The following is a 19,410-nucleotide window of genomic DNA, read 5'->3' on the forward strand; positions in this document are numbered from 1 at the left end:
CAGCGATCAACCACCCTTTCAGTGAAAAATAATTTCCTGGGGTCACCTCGTAGTTTCCCGCCCCTGATTTTCCACGGATGCCCTCTTGTTGTCATGGGACCCTTGAAAAAGAAGATATCTTCCTCCGCCTCGATGTGGCCCGTAAGATACTTGAACGTCTCGATCATGTCCCCCCCTCTCTCTGCGCTCCTCGTGCGAGTATAGCTGTAATTTTTCAAGCCGTTCTTCGTATGGGAGATCCTTGAGTCCCGAGACATCCGGGTGGCCAATTTATCCATTTGTTCCAGAGACTCAGCTCCAGGCATCTCAATCTCTGCCATTTCCATGCATTCCTCTAGGACTTCTGGCCAGGCAAGGACAAGGCACAAAGTAGGAACCGCACCGATTCTGTGAATGTTCCAGAGTTGGAAGTCCTTGAGGAATGCATGGAAATGGCAGAGATTGAGATGCCTGGAACTGAGTCCCTGGAACAAATGGATAAATTCTCCTGATTCAGCATGGTTGCGAAACAGGGCCTGTCGGGAATTTTTTGATTATCTCCAGTGCTATGCTGGATTAAGTGAAACTGCGCTGCAGTGATCTTGCCCACACCAGAGGACAGAAAGATACCACTAAAAGATAAGTGCAGGTCTTATATTTGAAAGATTTTTGGAAGTATTGAACGGAGTTTTGCATAGACCAAGGATTTTGTAATTGCCATAGAAGTTCCCTGAGTTTTCCTCTTGGAACACTGAGGTCTTTTCTCCGTATAATTGAGAAACCTACTTAATTGAAGCCTCTGGCAAGGGAAGTGAGTATATGAATATCTTTTTAGGTGTTTTATAATATTTTTGATATTCAGCTTGTGTGGAATTATTGTTTGTCATTTACTTCCTATATCATTTCACATGAATACACAAAGATGTTTTCCATAATGGTCCATCTCACTTTTTCCCAGAACAACAGGAAAACCCCTTAAATTTAGTCCATCTTTTACTAAGGTGCGCATATGCTTTTTAGCGCATGCTAAACTCGAGCTAAACGCTAACATGTGCATGTTATCCTATGGATGCGTTAGCGTTTAACGCACGTGTCGATTTAGCACATGCTCAATGTGCGCCAAAACGCTCAGCGCACCTGAGTAAAAGATAGTGATAGCGGAAAAAGCGGCACAGCTGCGTCTCGACGAATCCCGGAGAATGAAAAGTCTTAACATGACAGTATTTTCCCATCTCCTCTGTCGCCAGTTTCTGGATCCAGGGCCCCGCCCCCCCCAGTCCCGTCCCCCCCAGCCCCGTCCCATCAACCTGTTCACTGCGCACGCGCTAGTGTGACGTGATGACATCACACACAGCATGCACGTGACATCACCACATTGCAGCCACCCATGCGCAGATGTTGTCCCGACGTCGCTCCTAGCTGGAAGCTTTTCCAAAATCCGGACAAAGTGCCGGGTTATGAAAAGCTGTCTGGATGCCCGGACATGTCCTCTAAAAGGAGGATGTGATGGGGGGAAATCCAGACATCTGTTAACCAAGAAATGCCATACTTATGATGATATTAAGGATGAAGCAACATGATGAAGAATGATATACAAAAAATAGTTTATTGTGGAATTTTTGTGTTTTTTACCACACATGCCTATGGTACAAAGTTCATTTTTCAGAAAAACAGAAGATGCAAACTTCCCCAAAACTTGGAAAGTAGAAAATCCACAGCAAAGACGACTCTGGTGCTCAAAGTCCTATATTGTATTATATATATATATATAACTCTTCCCCCCATGCAATCCGCTAAGAAGATCGACTGTCAGCTCCGGGCGGCTTTCCCGCAGAGGAGAGAATCCTGCATTCACCGTGGGCCTCATCTGGGGCAGCCTCCTTGGAGCGGCTGGGGCACGGGCAGTGTGTCTGGGAGGGAATGCATGGATGGGAGAACATCGCAGGGGAGGAGACATAGGCATCCTGGGACTGTCTGCCAAGTCTCTTCCCTGAAGAAGCCCTTTCTGGAAACGTCAATCGCTCCTCCTAAACTTACTTGCTCCACTTCATCACTGACGCTGAAACCGTGGATTGAAGACAAAGTTTTATTTTATTTTTCTTTCCAGCTTATGATTTATCTTTAATCTTATCTATTGTTTTGCCTTTTGTCTTTGTTTTGTTCTATTTCTATCATTTAAATTTCTCCAGAATTCTACTGTTCAACGGCTCCCCCTTCTGCTTCTATTCCTTTCTCTCCTCTCTTCTACCTTCCAAAGTATTTAGATCAATGCTGTCTTGTTAAAATGTTTATTTTATTTTTATTTTTCCTCTAACTCTACTTTTCACTTCTCTATTACCCTCCAGATACTTTAGTTAGATTGTGAGCCTTCGGGACAGTAAGGGAATTTTTCAAGTACCTTTCTTATTTCTAATCTTAATGTATATTTTCTGTAAACCGCTTAGAACCTAACGGATGTAGCGGTATATAAGAAATAAATTACATTACATTGTATATCAAGACTCAACGCGATTGTGTTTCGGGCCCATATGGGCCTGCCTCAGGAGTCTATAGGTACTTTCACTTTCATTTTTGCCTGCCATTTAAATAATAATAACAGCTTATATACCGCAATACCGTGAAGTTCTACGCGGTTTACAAAGATTAAGCAAAGGTACAAATTGATTGACTTTAAGAGGGGAGGAAGAAAGAGGGTTAATAGGACAGGAAATCAATTTTTGAGGAGAGAGTGATCAATAGAACAAGTTAATCGCTATAGAGGGGAGAGAGAAGAGAGGATCAGTTGTCTAGACACTTTAGGAACAGGTGTGTTTTCAAACGTTTCCTAAATTCCTCATAAGTAGTGGGCGAAAGCAATTGTTCTAGGTCTTTACCCCATGATGCTGCTTGGTGCGAGAGAAGATGTTCATGGTGTTTTTTCAGTTTACAACCTCTCACTGGGGGGGAAACGAAGTTGGAATGTGAGCTTCTCTTGTGTCTGTTGGCTGAGAAGACGAAAAGGTCAGTTATATATTTAGGGGCAAGTCCGTGTAGTGCTTTGAAGCAGAAGCAGGCAAATTTAAACCTTACGCGCGCCTCCATTGGCAGCCAATGCAGCTGCCGGTAGTAGGGTGTCACGTGGTCAAACTTCCTCAGCCCAAAGATCAGTTTGACCGCTGCATTTAAATCCAAGCTCATAAGGATCTCACTGAGTATTGTCTCTCAAGTGCTTTGGTCACGCTTGGTTTTTTACCAGCGTATTTGCTGCTAATATGGTTTCAAGCTTACAAATCATTGGAGGTTCCTGAAGGAGGAGGTCTATCCGAAACTGAAGCTCAGTTGAACCACTTACCCTTTCGAGGTATTTTTTCAGCAGTGCAGTATTTTACCTCTTGGGCTTATTGGCCCGGAAGTGTCTTTGGGAGTCCTGATATCTTCAGACTCCTTATGAAGATAAGTAGTCCCGTTTCCTTTTACTGATTTCAGGGCTGTGCAGTATTTTTTTGCCTTACAAGTTGTGTTAACGCAACACTGTGAACATATATGTTAGTGATTACTGTTTTGAGTGTTACTGCACGTTTTTTTCACTGGATTTGTATCACACAGAGGAAAAATCCATGATGGTGTGATGCATTGGGCTGTCGCCCATTCACGGGTTGTAGTATTTCGTTTGCTTGACTAATCAATCCACACTGAGATCTCCCTACACACAAAAAAATTTTTAAGTAACATCTAATTCTATGCTCCAGTGGTTGCATTTCACAATTTGCAAGACATAGACATTATAGAACTTTTTTTTCTACTAGTTTAGTGGTTGTTCTATGATAACTCGGGTTTTTTTCTAATTATTTAAATCCAAGCAGCACTGTTCCCGTTTTCAATTTTTGCTACAACATTTCTCAGAGCCATTCAATATATTTACAAGATTGATCTCTGACTGATTTGAAAATAGTAGACTTCACATTGCTCTGCCTATAGACCCCTGAGGCAGGCCCATTTGGGGCCGAAACACGATCATGTCGCGTCTTGATATACAATAAAGGACATTGAGCACCAGAGGCTTCTTCACTGCGTATGTTCTACTTTCCAAGTTCATTATGGCATAAAGGCAGGTGCCTAGATATTGGGCGTCGATGCTGGGCTACACTAGTGTTCTACAACAGAATCTAGACATCTAGGCCCTGATTCTATAAATGGCACCTAAAACATAGAAAAATGACGGCAGAAAAGGGTCACAGCCCATCAAGTCTGCCCACTCCAGTGACCCTTCGCCCTGATTTTGCCGACCCATCCCCTCCTTTACATCATTAGAGATCCCACGTGAATATCCCATTTATTTTTTAAATCTGCCATGCTGTTGGCCTCAATCACCTGCATTGGGAGTTCGTTCCAATGATCGACCACTCTTTCGGCTAACTTAATTTTCTTAATTAGCTTAATCGACGCTGATAATTGAAAGTGCCATTAAAAACAATTTTAAAAGCCTTCCAGAAAGTAGGCATGGTTAGGGGTGGAATCTGGGCGGATTTGGGGCATGGTTTCACATAGGCATACTTATTTAGGCCAAGTAAAGCCTGGCCTAAATGGGAGTGCACCTAAGCTTTTAACTCTTACCGGGGTCTACGATTGCTTATGTACTGCTAGGCAAGATTCTATAAACGGTGCCTAATGGATGATTGACAATTGTGCTCAGTGACACCTACAACTTACAGTAGGTGCCATTTATAGAATCAGGGCCCTAGATTCCATTGTTGAATAGGCTTCTACTGCCCAGTTACAGAATTGCCCTCAAAGCAACTATGGGGACTAGATATTCCAGCAGTTAAGTTAGAAACATAGAAAACATGAAGGCAGATAAAGGCCAAATGGCACATCTTCAGCATCCACTATCTTCTCCCCTCCCTATTGGCTAAGGCTCTTTATACCTGAATTGTGATGTCATAGAACCTTATGGTTATGGGAACATTGTAACATGGTGGCAGATAAAAGCCAAATGGCCCATCCACTATCTTCTCCTCTCCCTATTGGCTAAGGCTCTTTACACCTGTATTGTGATGTCATAGAACTTTATGGTTATGGAAACATTGTAACATGATGGCAGATAGAGGCCAAATGGCCCATCAAGTCTGCCCAACCGCAGTAACTATTATCTCTTCCTCTTTCTAAGAAATCCCACATGCCTGGTCCATGCTGTCTTGAATTCAGATATTGTCTCCACCACCTCTACTGGGAGACTATTCCACACATCCACCACCCTTTCAGTAAAAAAGTATTTCCTTAGATTAATCTTAAGCCTATCACCTCTTAATTTCATCCCACGCACTAAAAAATAAAATACATTTTTGGGGGACATGACATGATGCAGTGAGCCGAGAGGCTGTGCTTAACTTGGGCCTCCTGGCTCTCTCCAGCAGACTATTTCCCTCAGGGTTTCCTGGTGACTCTGTGAGTTCTTGAAGATTATCTCCCTGCTTGATCTAATGTTCATGGACAGATTTCTTTACAAATATGGAGAAGAAATGGCTACTAAGTCTTCGAAGAAAGACCGAGAGAGATTGAAGCTTGTTTGTAAATTGAGTCACTATTACCTTTGATTTGGGGAGCTTTTGTCGGAATTATCTTTTTTCCTACTTTGGCTTCAGCTTGGGGCACTGATTTGGGTTATAGGCTGGATCCCTCTATTATTAAGGATGCTACTCTGCGTATCTCTTCCCTCAGACCTCAGTTAACACAATGTTCCAGGAATTGGACTATAAGTTGCTTTTATGGGCATATATATCCCCCTGGAGGTCATATCGAGAAGGACGGCCTACAGATACCCTTGATGCCACTCTCCTAGAGCGACTTTGGCCTACATGCTTTGGCAGTGTTCGAAATTAACCAGATTCTGGAGATAGTTACATACTTTTTTTATCGAGAGGTGTTGGGGGGGTATCTTTACCCTTTCAGCCTGAAACATTGCTTATTGGGAGCCAGTCTTTAGACACCCTGCCATCAGAGGGGTCGAGGCTATTTCTTCTTAAGGCTTTACTAGTGGCAAAAAAGGTGATCTTGTGTAGATGGAGGGATGTGTTCCCTCCCACTTTTGCATGCCAGAAAGAGGCTATTTTCACAGCATTGTTATATGAGAGGAGAGCTGTGAGAACTGACACCTGTCAGGGCTGTGGAGTCGGTAGATAAATCTTTCGACTCCGACTCCTCAGTTTCTGGTACCCAAAATTGTCTCCGACTCCTCAACTCCAACTCCGACTCCACAGCCCTAGCAGGACTGTGGAGTTGGTAGATAAATCTTTCAACTCCGACTTCTCAGTTTCTGGTACCCACGACTCCGACTCCAGTACCCAAAATTGTCTCCGACTCCACAGCCCTTCTAAACGTTGGCATATCTTTCAGGCGACTTGGGAACCCTATTGGCATAGACTCACTCACCAATGTAGTCTTGTATTGAACAAATAACTGGCTGGGGTTTGGGGGAGGGAGGTGTTGTTGTTAACAGTATGTGGGGGGTTGATAAACCATATTAAAAAATTTGGCACGTATTTCCTATGTTGGTATCTGACAGTCACAGACCTCAGATGTTCACATTTGCGACTATTGTATTTCCTTGTTCTTACCTTTTTCTCTCCATTCACGTATTGTCTTGCTTGTTTGCACTTTACTGGATGGGCTAGATATTTTGCTCTTGTACTTTTGGTCTGTGATTATCTCGCAATAAAGATGATTTTTGGGGAAAAAAAATCATAACACAAAACTTAAAATAAATCCTTGCATTTACTGACAAAAAAAACCACCCCAAAACTATTTTTTAGCGCTGGGACAGGTCAGAGAATAGGCACGTAGGGCCTGATTCTCTAAAGGACACCGATCTTGGTGGCCACTTATGAAGTGGCCATCGATCGCACATTGGCGTCCTGTAGAGAATTGCGTCTACTTTTACTAACAGGTGCCTTACATGTAGGCCAGCATTTGACAGGCCTCGCGCCTATGGAAACACATAGGGACACTTACGGATGCCCAAGGCCACTTACGGTGGAGACCACGTCCATGCCAGGCCTTGCACATCCGTAAGCGTCTACAAGCATCTCCGTAGGTGTACGACATACGCCTACAATGTAGGCGTCCTTCCCTGCCGGCATTTTTTCTAAAAACGTGCATCCCGATTGACTGTGAGACGGCAGTGGGACACCTACCGTCGCCTACAATGGGGATACCCATTTGTAGAATCAGCCCCATATTGTGCTAATCGATTAACACAGCTACATTATCGCATCCTAACTGGTTAGTGCATGAGCCCTTACCATCTACAAAACAGGTATCGGTGAGTGCTCATCCACTAATGGCCACAAGTGAATGGGAAAATTAGTGCATGTCCATCAATACAGAAAATAGAAAAAGCAGCTATTTTACCTATGGCCTTAGCACATGGGAATGACTCACGTAGGGTTACCAGATCTTGCATCTGGTAAAGTAGGACACTTGGCCCTGCCCTGGTTTGCCCTCAGGCCTGCCTCGTTCCACCCCAGGTCCGCTTCATTTTACCCCGCCCCGCTCCATTCCACCCTGGCTTCACCCCATTCCATCTCCTAATCCCAGGCCCACGCAAAACTCGTCTTTTCGGGCCGGGTCTGGTATGCATCTGCGCAAATGTAACGTGATGATGTCCCACACATGCGCGCTTGTGTGTAACATCACCGTGTCGCATCCACGCATGCGCAGAGGCATGCCAGACTCGGCCCCCGATCTTACTAGCTTTTCAAAATCCAAACAAAGTGCCGGGTTTTGAAAAGCCATCCAGACAGTCCTCTGAAAAGAGGACATGGCTAGGTGAATCCGGACGTGTGGTAACCCTAGACATGCGTAAGCACTTACTAATGCCACTTTTTCCAAAGTTTGGTAAAAGGGTCCCTCAACCGGTTACCGAACTGAGTATTACCACTAACCTGCTGAGTGATGGCTCTGCCCCTAACAATCCAATCCAATCTTTATTTGTATACTGCCAATACCTCCATGAAGTTCACAGCGGTTTCCATAAGTAGTTATGGTGATACAACCAGTATTACAATATTTAGGAATTATTAGTAATGAATTCTTGAAATAAATAGGTCTTTAGGTCTTTTTTAAAAAAAACATTTACAATTAGATTGCTGGTGAATATTAGTTGGTAATATGTTGCTTGATATGTCCACGTGGAGATAAAAAGTTCTATTGTATCTACCGTATTTGCCGGCGTATAAGACGACTTTTCAGTACCTTAAAATCCTCCCCAAAGTCGGGGGTCGTCTTATACGCCGGGTACAGTTTACATGCCCTTACTTGCGGGGCTGGATGTACTCAGTCGCGCGGCTCTTCTTCTCCCTACCTTCTCTGCTTGCAGCACAGAGCCGAACGGAAGTCTTCCCGACGTCAGCGCTGACGTCGGGAAGACTTCCGTTCGGCTCTGTGCTGCAAGCAGAGAAGGTAGGGAGAAGAAGAGTAGCCTCGCGGTACCAAGAGAGAGGGGCGGCCCGCCCCGCCCCGGTTGCAGCACAGCCGGCCAGGTTCCCTTACTTTTGTGGCACTTCCCCGACCGACCGATAACAGCCCGGGTCCGACAATCCTCCCTGCCCTGTAGCCGCGAATCTAAATACCTTCTTACAGCAGCTGTAAGAAGGTAATTTAGATTCGCGGTTAAGGGCAGGGAGGTTTGTCGGACCGGGGCTGTTGTCGGTCGGTCGGGGAAGTGCCACAAAAGTAAGGGAACCTGGCCGGCTGTGCTGCACCCGGGGCGGTAGAGGTGTGCGGAAGAAGGGGTCGTCTTATACGGCGAGTATAACACAAAACTCTATTTTTTAACTAAAAGTTGGGGGGTCGTCTTATACGCCCAGTCGTCCTATACGCCGGCAAATACGGTAATTTTCCTAATACCTGGATACCGAAAAATAATCATTGTTTTTTTAGGTTCAAAGATGGATTGTTAGAAAAGTTAACGAGATGTGGCACATAATCAGGAGTTTCTCCAAACCATATTTTAAATAGAATACATTAGAATTGATAAAGTATTCTCCCTTCTATAGGTAGCCAGTGATTGAGGGGTATAGATAGGTGTAGAGGTAGGCTATAGGGATAGGAGAGGAGATAGGTTATAGAGCTAATCAGGGACCACTGCTCAGGCAATGGGCCTGATGGGCCACCGCGGGAGCGGATCGCTGGGCGAGATGGACCTCTGGTCTGCCTCAGCGGAGGCAACTTCTTATGTTCTTAAATAAAGTGTAATCTTATCACTTTTCTTCAATCTGAAGATTAATCTAATGGCTGTATTCTGTAGCTTTTGGAGGTTTTTAATTATAAATTTAGGGCAATCTAAAAAGGTGACACTGCAATAGTCCAGTTGAGACAAAACTACAAGGCAGAATTGATTCTTATCTTCTTTCTAATTCTTCTATGTTTCCAGAAAAGATCAAAAGACTTTTTTTTTTTTTAATTAACAAGTTGACCTGAGGTAATAGTGAAAGGTTGTGATCAAAATGAACTCCTAATATTCTTATTACTTTAGCCAGTGGATAATCCATCTTATTTATGGTTAATACTTTAGTTTCACAATTCACATTAGGATGATTTAATAAACGTAATTTAGTTTTAGCCTTATTCAATTTAAGTTGATGATTCAACATCCAATTCTCTATCAACTTCATGCAATAGTAACCTAGCTTTGATAATCAGAGGAAATATTTTTATTTATTAATTTAAATTTAAAAAGTATATCCTGCACTATTTGCAATTCTAGGTGGCTTCAAAGAACCCTTATAAAAATTCAGAAACCGTAATATACAAATAACATTACAAAGATAATTGACAGTAAGCTTCCAGCTCAGCTGATCTGCGGCTTCCTCTGCCGGCTCTAGAACTGTGATCAGCTTCTTTTTTTAAGAAGGGCGCAGCTGTTGTGCGTGTTTTCTGTGAGCACGCAATACCTGTGCCTTTTTTTTTTTTTTAAAAAGAGTCATTCACAGCTGAGCCAGCAGCACCTGCTCGTCCTGCCAGCCCTCTAAATGTTTTTCTTTACGGGCATTGCCTCACACAACACACGTACCACAGTGGTTCATAGACAATGGCGCGAAAGACAAAAGTGCGCGCCGACAATTGAGTGCAGTGCGTGCTGCCACGCCGCTCTAAATTACACTTTTTAGGGGCTCCGACGGGGGGTTTGTTGGGGAACCCCCCAGTTTATTTAATGGACATCGCGCCGGCGTTATGGGGGGTTTGGGGGGTTGTAACCCTCCACATTTTACTGTAAACTGAACTTTTTCCCTAAAAACAGGGAAAAAGTGAAGTTTTCAGTAAAATATGGGGGGTTACAACCCCCTACAACGCCCCCACAACGCGGCGCAATGTCTATCCCACGCCTCCCCGTCGGAGCACTAAAAACAGTAATTTAGAGCGGCGCAGCGGCACGGGCTGCGCTCAATTGTCTGGGCGCGCCTTTGTCCCGGCACGCTTTTGACCTGACACCCACCACAGTTACCGGCAGCTCCAGAGCTGCCGGAAAATTATGAACCTATAACAGGGGCGTTCCCTTTCGTGCATTGCAAGGAGAGCTCATTTAAATACTAATGAGCTCCTTATGATTTCTTGGTGACTGCTACGAGTATCGGTAGCATCTACGAAGAACCCTTTTGAACACTGCTTTAACAAGTCTTACAGCCACAGAAAACATTTGAGCATCAGGGCCTCAACGTTTCAGTTCCCCTGAGGTACCACCTTCAAGAAATTCAGTCAGAATAGAGTGTATATGATAGGTAGCATCAGAGTGCCAGCAGTAACAAAGCCCTCATAAGGAATTTCCTTAAAGGTAGGGTTACCAGACATCCGGGAAAACCAGGACATGTCCTGATTTTAAGCGGACTATCCAGGCTCCCGGATTCCAAAACCCGGCGTTTGTCTGGATTTTGGAAAGCCCCGAAGAGCTCCAACCGTTCGGAGGGCCTCTGAGCGTGCGCAGATGACGTCACATCCGTGCATGCTCCAGACCCTCCAGATGCGGCTGGAGCTCGTCCGGAAGAAGAGAGGAGGATTTGTGGGGCGGGGGTAGAACTGGGGCAGAACAGGATGGGGTCATGTCAGAGAAAAATATGGTAACCCTACTTAAAGGTCATGCATAGCAACATTGAACCATGCAAACCCCCTCTCCCCCCCTCCCCACAAATCCAATGGATAAATATTTTTGGGTTTTATTACTGTGAAATAGGTTGTATGCAAAACCTCTTGCTCAGTATTTGCACAAGCTACCACATTTTGAGTTCTAGTAACCAATTTCCCTCATGAGCTTCTGTGCCTCTGTCTGATAAATATAATCAGTTCATTATTCCACAGAAGGTGGATTGTACACTTATCTGCAAGGTGCACGGAGATAACATCCCCGTTTCTCTTTCTCAGAATGTCTTTTTACAACATAGATTTTATGATGAAGCCTGACTTTCAGCAAACATCCTATACCCTGTGCCTCCCTCCCTCCTCCCCCCCCCCAACAGTTCCATAAGCTTGGATGCATGCAGAGAAACAAATCTGGTTGCAGTGGTACAACCAGATCCCGGGCTCTTGTAATGAGGAAAATCATTCATCGCTACTTTGTGTTGCAGGCAAATCGAATCAAGCTTTCAAAATGCATTAGCATGACCGTGATACAAAAGCCAGATTCCTTGCAACAGGCTTGTCAAATTCCGCATACACCATGCAAGATTTAGGGCCCTCCGACACGGAAGCATGCATCACTTTCCTTGGGCATTCTGTTCTTGAATGGTAAGACCGTTTCATCATGCTTCCGCATTTCTACCCCTGACAAGCTGCTCAAAGCAGATCCACCTTACATTTCTAAAACGAGGTTTGGTGGGGTTTTTTAAAAAAAAAAGATTTTTTATTTTATTCCTCTGTGCAGTAGGTTCATTTATTATACATCTACCAAGAGATTTATTTGCATGGGAAGTCATAGCCCATGGAAGGGCTTCCAACAAAACTCTAAAGGTGATCCTTTTAAAATGAACTTAAATTAGATCACAAAAACAGGACTTATGGCACATCAAGACCTGCTAATAGCTGAAACCATGCTGATTATATCATTGGAAAGTTCCTCTTAAAATGCTGTGGCTAGTGGAAATAATTTGGGGAGAAATTCAGGTGAAAATGCACACCATACTCGTAGATTTATTAATGGTGGTAGCTGCCCCCATCCCCCCCCCCCGGCTCATCAGAATTTTTAAAAATTTCATCAGCCTAGCAATTGTGAGCTTCAAAAAGCCAAGAATGTCCTGACAGAACTGGGATTGGCCATCTCCTCTCTCTGTATAATTCTCTACTGAAATCCGGTTGCATGGGCTTTATTACCTCTGTCTGGCTGTGATTGTCACTTTGATCGGATGAAATAAATGGACTTAATAGACCAGTGCATTGCAAACTGTGCGTCGCGGCACACTAGTGCGAGAGGCGCGTCCTGTAGACAATCAGCCCGTGCCAGCGCCTCTCCTTCTCTCTGGCCCAGTTCATAGACAACCCCGCGAAAGACAAAGGCGCGCGCCGACAACTGAGCGCAAGATGGAGGCGCGCTTGAAGAAAATTACAGTTTTTAGGGGCTCCGACGGAGGGTTTTGTTGGGGAGACCCCCCCAGTTTACTTAATAGAGATCGTGCCGGCGTTGTGGGGGGTTTGGGGGGTTGTAACCCTCCACATTTTACTGTAAACTTAACTTTTTCCCTAAAAACAGGGAAAAAGTGAAGTTTTCAGTAAAATGTGGGGGGTTACAACCCCCCAAACTCCCCCCACAACGCGGCACAATCTCTATTAAGTAAAGTGGGGGGTTCCCTAAAAACAATAATTTTCTGCAGTGCGTGCCTCCGCGCTGCGCTCAATTGTCTGCGTGCGCCTTTGTCCCGGCGCGCTTTTGACCTGACACCCTCTGGACCTCTTCCCTGCTGGCACCCCCTTCTGGTGTCTCAGGGCCCGTCTGGAGGGCCTTTGTGCGTACGCGTGACGTCATCACGACAATGTCCACGCACTTCCGGATGTCTCACGCCATGGCCACTACGTTTAGTGTGCCGTGGCTCGAGAAAGTTGGCGGGACTCTGTATGGAGACAGTTCATTCTTTGGCTTCCTCTTTAACTGTTGCTAGCAGATGGCTTCGGATCCTCAGAGACGGACCGATCCGAGTTCTGGTCTTGCCCCATTGCATGAATGAACTTTACACCGATTATCATGTGAAACTCAGAAGTATAAACTCCAGTCATGCAATGGGGGCCAAAACCAGCGTCGGCTCAGTCTGTCTCTGGTGACTTGGTGCTTCTCTTATGACTTTCAGGCAGGGCATTCAGTTGTTTTTTCAAACACCAGCTATCATGGCTGAATAAAATCCAAAATTTGTGCACCAGTATCCTAACAGTGGCTGGCGTTAAATATTGTGACAGCTTGGTCAGTGGTGATTCAGATAGTGCAGGGGTCTCAAAGTCCCTCCTTGAGGGCCGCAATCCAGTCGGGTTTTCAGGATTTCCCCAATGAATATGCATGAGATCTATGTGCGTGCACTGCTTTCAACGCATATTCATTGGGGAAATCCTGAAAACCCGACTGGATTGCGGCTCTCAAGGAGGGACTTTGAGATCCCTGAGATAGTGGTTATTATTCAGCCTCATATCCAGGCAGCTCATTGGATGATGTTAGGACAGCCTTTTTTTTTTTTTTGTGCCAGATGCTGGAGCCAAACACTGATTTTTCAGTGGCATTATCTAGACCAGTGGTTCCCAACCCTGTCCTGGAGGAACACCAGGCCAATCGGGTTTTCAGGCTAGCCCTAATGAATATGCATGAGAGAGATTTGCATATGATGGAAGTGATAGGCATGCAAATTTGCTTCATGCATATTCATTAGGGCTAGCCTGAAAACCCGATTGGCCTGGTGTTCCTCCAGGACAGGGTTGGGAATCACTGATCTAGACAATGCCACTGAAAATAATTACAGACTGCCCTGGGGAGCTATCCAGAAAATGCTGGGGCAGAGCGAGTTATCTGGTTAGCAGTGGTATTCAGTCCTTGAACCAGGTTTAGGTTAGCATAGCATAAAATCAGTGGTTGGCTCTGGTGAGTAGCAGTTCTTCAGATAAATGCATTTAAATATACACACAAAATTTAATTGGACTTTCTCCCAAAGTGACTCACCCAGTAATCACTTCAGATCCAGACCACAAATGTTGACCACAGTGGTTAAAGGACTGATGAGTTCTTTGTGGAAGTGTGACTAGATTTTGCTGGTCACAATGATTTTTGACTCAACGTGACTTGTTCTGGCAAAAGGGGAATTTCAATGATTACATGCATTGGTTCTCGGGCCATAAAACCAGATACTTTCATTGCACTGACATATTTACATTATCTGAGAGTTGGCACAAAATTTGATGTTAAAAAAGAAATGCTGGGGGGCATCCCTGGAGTATAGTTTATTTTGGGCGGCACAGATAGTCAGTGTCTAGATAAAGTTAACTGGGATAGTCACGTGGGATCTCTTAGAGAGAGGACGAGATAATGGTTACTGCGGATGGGCACACTGGATGGGCCAATTGGCCTCTATCTGCCATCATGTTACAATGTTTCTATAACCATAAAGTTCTATGACATCACAAGAGCCTTTGCCAATAGGAAGAGGAGATGCAAATGTCAAGAGCTTTAGCCAATAGAGAGAGGAGGAGACAGTGGATGCTGCAGATGGTCCATTTGGCATTTATCTGCCATCATGTTACAATGTTTACATGGGTAAATTCGGATTTATTGAATATCTAGAAAAATATCGTTAACTCTAACTGGATAAATTTCCTGCTTACTGTTTTGCTGAATAGTAACCTCTTGATATATCTAGAAAAGAAAAGATCTAGCTGTTGGCTCAGGGCACAGTAGCTTAAGGCTTCCAACTGGATCCAGATTCTCAGGACAGGTTTGATCCTGGGTTCACCCCCATTGCATGCAGGGACTTGTAGTTCTGATTTCTCCATTGCATCCCCTAAGAAAAGCAGAACTACAAGTTCCAGCGTGTACTGGGGGAAACCTAGGACCGGATCAACCCTGCCCTGAGACTATGGATCTAGTTGGCTGCCTTACAGTAGCCTCACCTGGGGTAGTTCTAAATCAGGGGTCTCAAAGTCCCTCCTTGAGGACCGCAATCCAGTCGGGTTTTCCGGATTTTCCCAATGAATATGCATGAGATCTATGTGCACGCACTGCTTTCAATGCATATTCATTGGGGAAATCCTGAAAACCCGACTGGACTTTGAGATCCCTGTTCTAAATGAACTGGAAGCGCCTCCCTCCACCCCTCCCAACCAAGAAACAATTTCCCTTCTCCCACCCCAACAAATTAGCAGTTTGATCATTTGGGTCTTCAGAACTGAATTTCCCCCTTTCACTCAGCTGCCAGGAATAATTATTACATTGTGAAGTCAGCCAATGGCAGTCACCGATGCTTCGCAATCTGCCTCAACACTGACATGGGAGGGGGATGAGAATTCCAAAAATCTCTGTGGAGTGACGATGTTCCCAAATGGACTTTATTTGAAAATATCAAAGTTCCAAAGGTACACTAAAATCATCCACATAAAATAATTCCATCCACATAAAAGTAAATCATCCACATAAGAGCCTTAAATGACCTAGTCTAGTTCACCACACAATTGTTTCCCACATATTCACCTTTACAGGACCCCCAGGGACCCCTGAAGAAGACTTTTTGTCGAAACGCGGACCGTGTTGGGTCCTGTATCCCTAGCGGGCTAGGTCCTTTAAGGCTCTTATGTGGATGTAATTATTTTATGTGGATGATTTTAGTGTACCTTTGGAACTTTGATACTTTCAAATAAAGTCCATTTGGGAACATTGTCACTCCACAGAGTTTTTTTGGTTTTCTCTGGATTTTCTTCTTTGTGGATATTTTGGGGTCAATTCCTTTTGTTTTAGGGGGATGAGAATTCTCAACTGGAAACCCCATTTTCCTGCATATTACTTTTGATGGATCGAGACAGATGTGCCAGCAACTGGAATCTCATAAAAGATGGGACAAAGTTTTGAAGTGTAGAATTTACCCCTTTTGCCTTAGTGAAAGAAAAACTATGGGGATCCAAGTACTACCCCCCAAAAGGTAATTATTTTGTAGCACCTGTTCTCATAGCCAGTCCAGCGTCCCAATTCCTCACTAAGGCACATGTGTTGGGGTTGGCAGAACAAATGACATGCAGGATGAGGCAAAAAACAAACAAACAACCCCAAAACCTAGAATTTTTTGTTTTTCTCAGCAACCACTTGGAATTTCAATCTGAAATGTTACAGCTTTATGTCTTCTTACTACTTACATTTAAGCGCTGAATGGAATGAGAGAATCTTTAAACCCGGCGAAGTTACAGACTTTAGCGTGACCACTCAGCAATTTTCCTGCGTTCAAAAATGTTTTCACTGTAAAACTACCATTTAATTTTATTTTTTTTTTAAACTGGGATTCCAGCTTCTGTTAATGACATCACAGTGATGTAGACTTCTGTCTGGGGAGCAGCGTTGGTAGGCCTATCGCAAGCGCCACCCGAAGCTGCAACAGTCACCAAATTCAAGAAAGCGCTGCAGAAGATATGGGACTATCTGGCCCAGGGGTTGACGGACAAGGCTGTTAAGAGTTTCCCAAAGTGACTGAAGGCCTGTGTTTAAAGCTGGGGGGTGGACACAGAGCATTCCCAGCGACTGCGAAATTCTGACACATTAATTGCATCATTTGAATGGCATTATTTTACTGTTTTTTTAAAATTTGAACATTTTTAATGCGCAAAACTCTCTAGGTAGTAATTCCAAAATATCAATATCATCAACATAGCTTTAAGATAATTAAATGCTATTTAATCGCAATATGTAAGTATAATGGCTAAATGAGTCTGTAAAATTTCTCATTGAAATTCAAAGCGGTTGCTGAGGAAAAAAAGGCAAAACTCGAGGGTATCCAGAAATGTGTGGACGTCAACGCAATGACCTCATGGGCATGCGTGATATCATCACGTCGCCGTCCGCGCACGTCCTCCAGATGGGGCCCTGAGCCGCCGGGGTGCCGGCTGACAGCCTACAAGATGTGCTTCTTGCTACGAGAGCCACGTCCTGTAGTCATTCAGCCGGCGCATCTCCTCCTTCCCGACATCTTGCCGCAGCACACAGTTTACGTTACACTGCTCTAGGGGGGGTTACTTTTTTTTTTTTTTTTTGCCTCACCCTATACAGCAATATTTGCTGTCTAAGAATTCCTGGCAGGAGAATAATATTTTTTAAAAAATAAAACCCTCCTAAATTGTTTGAATTGCATGCAATTTGAATTGTGCAAAGGTGTGTCTCATCTTCCCACAGCAGGGGAATTATTTTTTTTTAGTTATTTGATTTCAACATTTCCCCCTTTTTCTCTATCCCTTTTCTTATTATTATTTTAGGATTGTGGGAAATGAACTTTGACGCATTATAAATGAACTTTGACATTGCTTTTTCAGCGCAGGCCCATTCAAGATTCAAAGAGCTACAGCGTCAGCCATTTTGAGCTTTGTTACCAAGGTTCCTTTCCACCACTCTTCAGGCATGCCTAGTGATGGCTTTGGCAAGGCCCTTGTCTTTCCTCATGCATTTGGTCAGGTTTACTGTGCATAGTTACCCTTGGTGATAAAAGCAGCTGTGTTAGTAATTTGTCCGTGGTTCACTTTTCACAGAATGGTTAGTTTATTTCGTGTGAAAGATTAATCGCTATGTCTTGGCTGCAGCCCCATGCAAGCAGGCACAAAGCAACGTCGTTTAGAACGGAAGAGAATGAACCAACTAGCAGTGGCTAAACTCACCCTTTTGTATAGCCTATGGTCCACCAGAGGGCTTCAGACAGCAAAACAATACCAAAGAACTATTAGCAAACAACATGGCATCAAAGATAGCCTCCTACATTTCTTCAGCTGCAGGGAGGGAACAGAGTGGCCGTATTTGGAGGGGAGGCTGACTCGCCAGCTGGAAGAGCTTCCTTCTCTTTACGGAACTCCGTTCCTGGTCCACCCAGCACAAGCAACAGAAACAAAATGCATTAGCCATATGACATGAACAAGCACAACTGTTCTCACTTTTCTGATAGTCGTTACTTTCCAGTCCAGGCTCCATTCCCACCCCCCCCCCCCTCCAATTTATTTCTCCATTTCAGAGGTACGAACAACTAGAGGTGTGGGGGGAGGGTGCGCGTGCGGTGGGGGAAGGAGTGGGAAGAGGCAGGGGGGCAGAGAGTTACGATGGCGCCCGGGGTGGACTGCCCCCTCCCACCCACCCCTTACTACGCCACTGTCTGTATTTCCCTGTACCAGGCAGTAGAAGTAATAATGAGGAACATTTACATTTTACTAGTACTATTCAAAGCATTAAGTATAAGACGGAAAAATATGGAGTGTGAAACAAAACTGGGATATAATATTAAGGAGGGAAATTCCTTCTACCCTGCGGTAGAAAGAATCCTCAGTGAGTGGGTTGCAAACTTCACCGAGATGCAAAATAACTGAAAAGGAATTAAGTACCAAGGATATGCAGTTTTTAAAAACACCTCGAAAACCCTTTGTGCCAGCTTTGATACGTACTATTTTTGCATGTTAGCATGCACTGGATCCTATGTGATGCATATCTTCAGTGAGCGATGAAACAATTAAGGTGCTCACTGAAACGCAAAAACAAATAAATGAAAAAACAAAAAAAAAATTAAGTCCTGGAGGCACTAAAGGTACCGACTGGATCACTTTTGGCCGATGTGCTCTCAAGTTTGCAAAGAGGAAAATCTTACCTGACAGCCCCTCAGCAATATCGCTTATAAAAATGTTAAAAAGAACAGGTAACGTCCCTTTCCTCAGAGCGATCTCCATTGACCACTATACTGTCGTCTTCCACTTAACCAGTTCCTGACCAGTCACTTTGGGACCCATCCCGAGGGCACTCAGTTTATTTATTAGACGTCTGTGTGGTACACTGTCAAAGGCTTTGCTGAAATCTAAATACACCACATCTAATGCACTCCCTCTAACCAATTCTCTGGTCACCCAAAGAAATTGATCAGATTTGTCTGAAAAGACCTACCTCTATTGAACCTATATTGCCTCCGGTCCTGTATTCCATAGGATTCCAGAAACCTCACTATTCTCTGTTTTAGAAGCATTTCCATTAATTTGCTTACCACAGAAGTCAGACTTACTGGCCTGCAATTCCCTACTTCTTCCTTCCACTTTTGTGGAGAGAGACCACATCCACCCTTCTCCAGTCCTCTGGTACCACTCCCGACTCTAGAGACTCATTGAAAAGGTCAGTCAGTGGAGCTACCAGAACTCCCCTAAGTTCCTTCAGTATCCTCATCCGGCCTCATTGCTTTATCTACCTTTAATTTAGCTAGCTCCACATGAACACAACCCTCT

The 19,410-nt window shown here is 44.2% G+C and overlaps 1 protein-coding gene across 8 annotated transcripts in view; it reads right to left on the reverse strand.

Annotated features, from left to right (window-relative positions):
* Positions 1-19,410, reverse strand: part of CAMTA1 (calmodulin binding transcription activator 1) — a 1,525,397-nt gene that overhangs the window by 14,807 nt on the left and 1,491,180 nt on the right. The window contains exon 20 of one of the 8 annotated variants that reach the window (XM_033922048.1): positions 17,682-18,013. The exons of the other annotated variants lie outside the window; for them this stretch is intronic. Coding sequence (XP_033777939.1) covers positions 17,998-18,013 — 16 coding nt within the window. The 3' untranslated portion in view covers positions 17,682-17,997. Of the gene's footprint in view, positions 1-17,681; positions 18,014-19,410 lie in introns of those variants that run through there. 8 annotated transcript variants of the gene reach the window in all.

This window comes from Geotrypetes seraphini, chromosome 15 (assembly GCF_902459505.1).
Source record: "Geotrypetes seraphini chromosome 15, aGeoSer1.1, whole genome shotgun sequence".
Taxonomy (NCBI): Eukaryota; Metazoa; Chordata; class Amphibia; order Gymnophiona; family Dermophiidae; genus Geotrypetes; species Geotrypetes seraphini.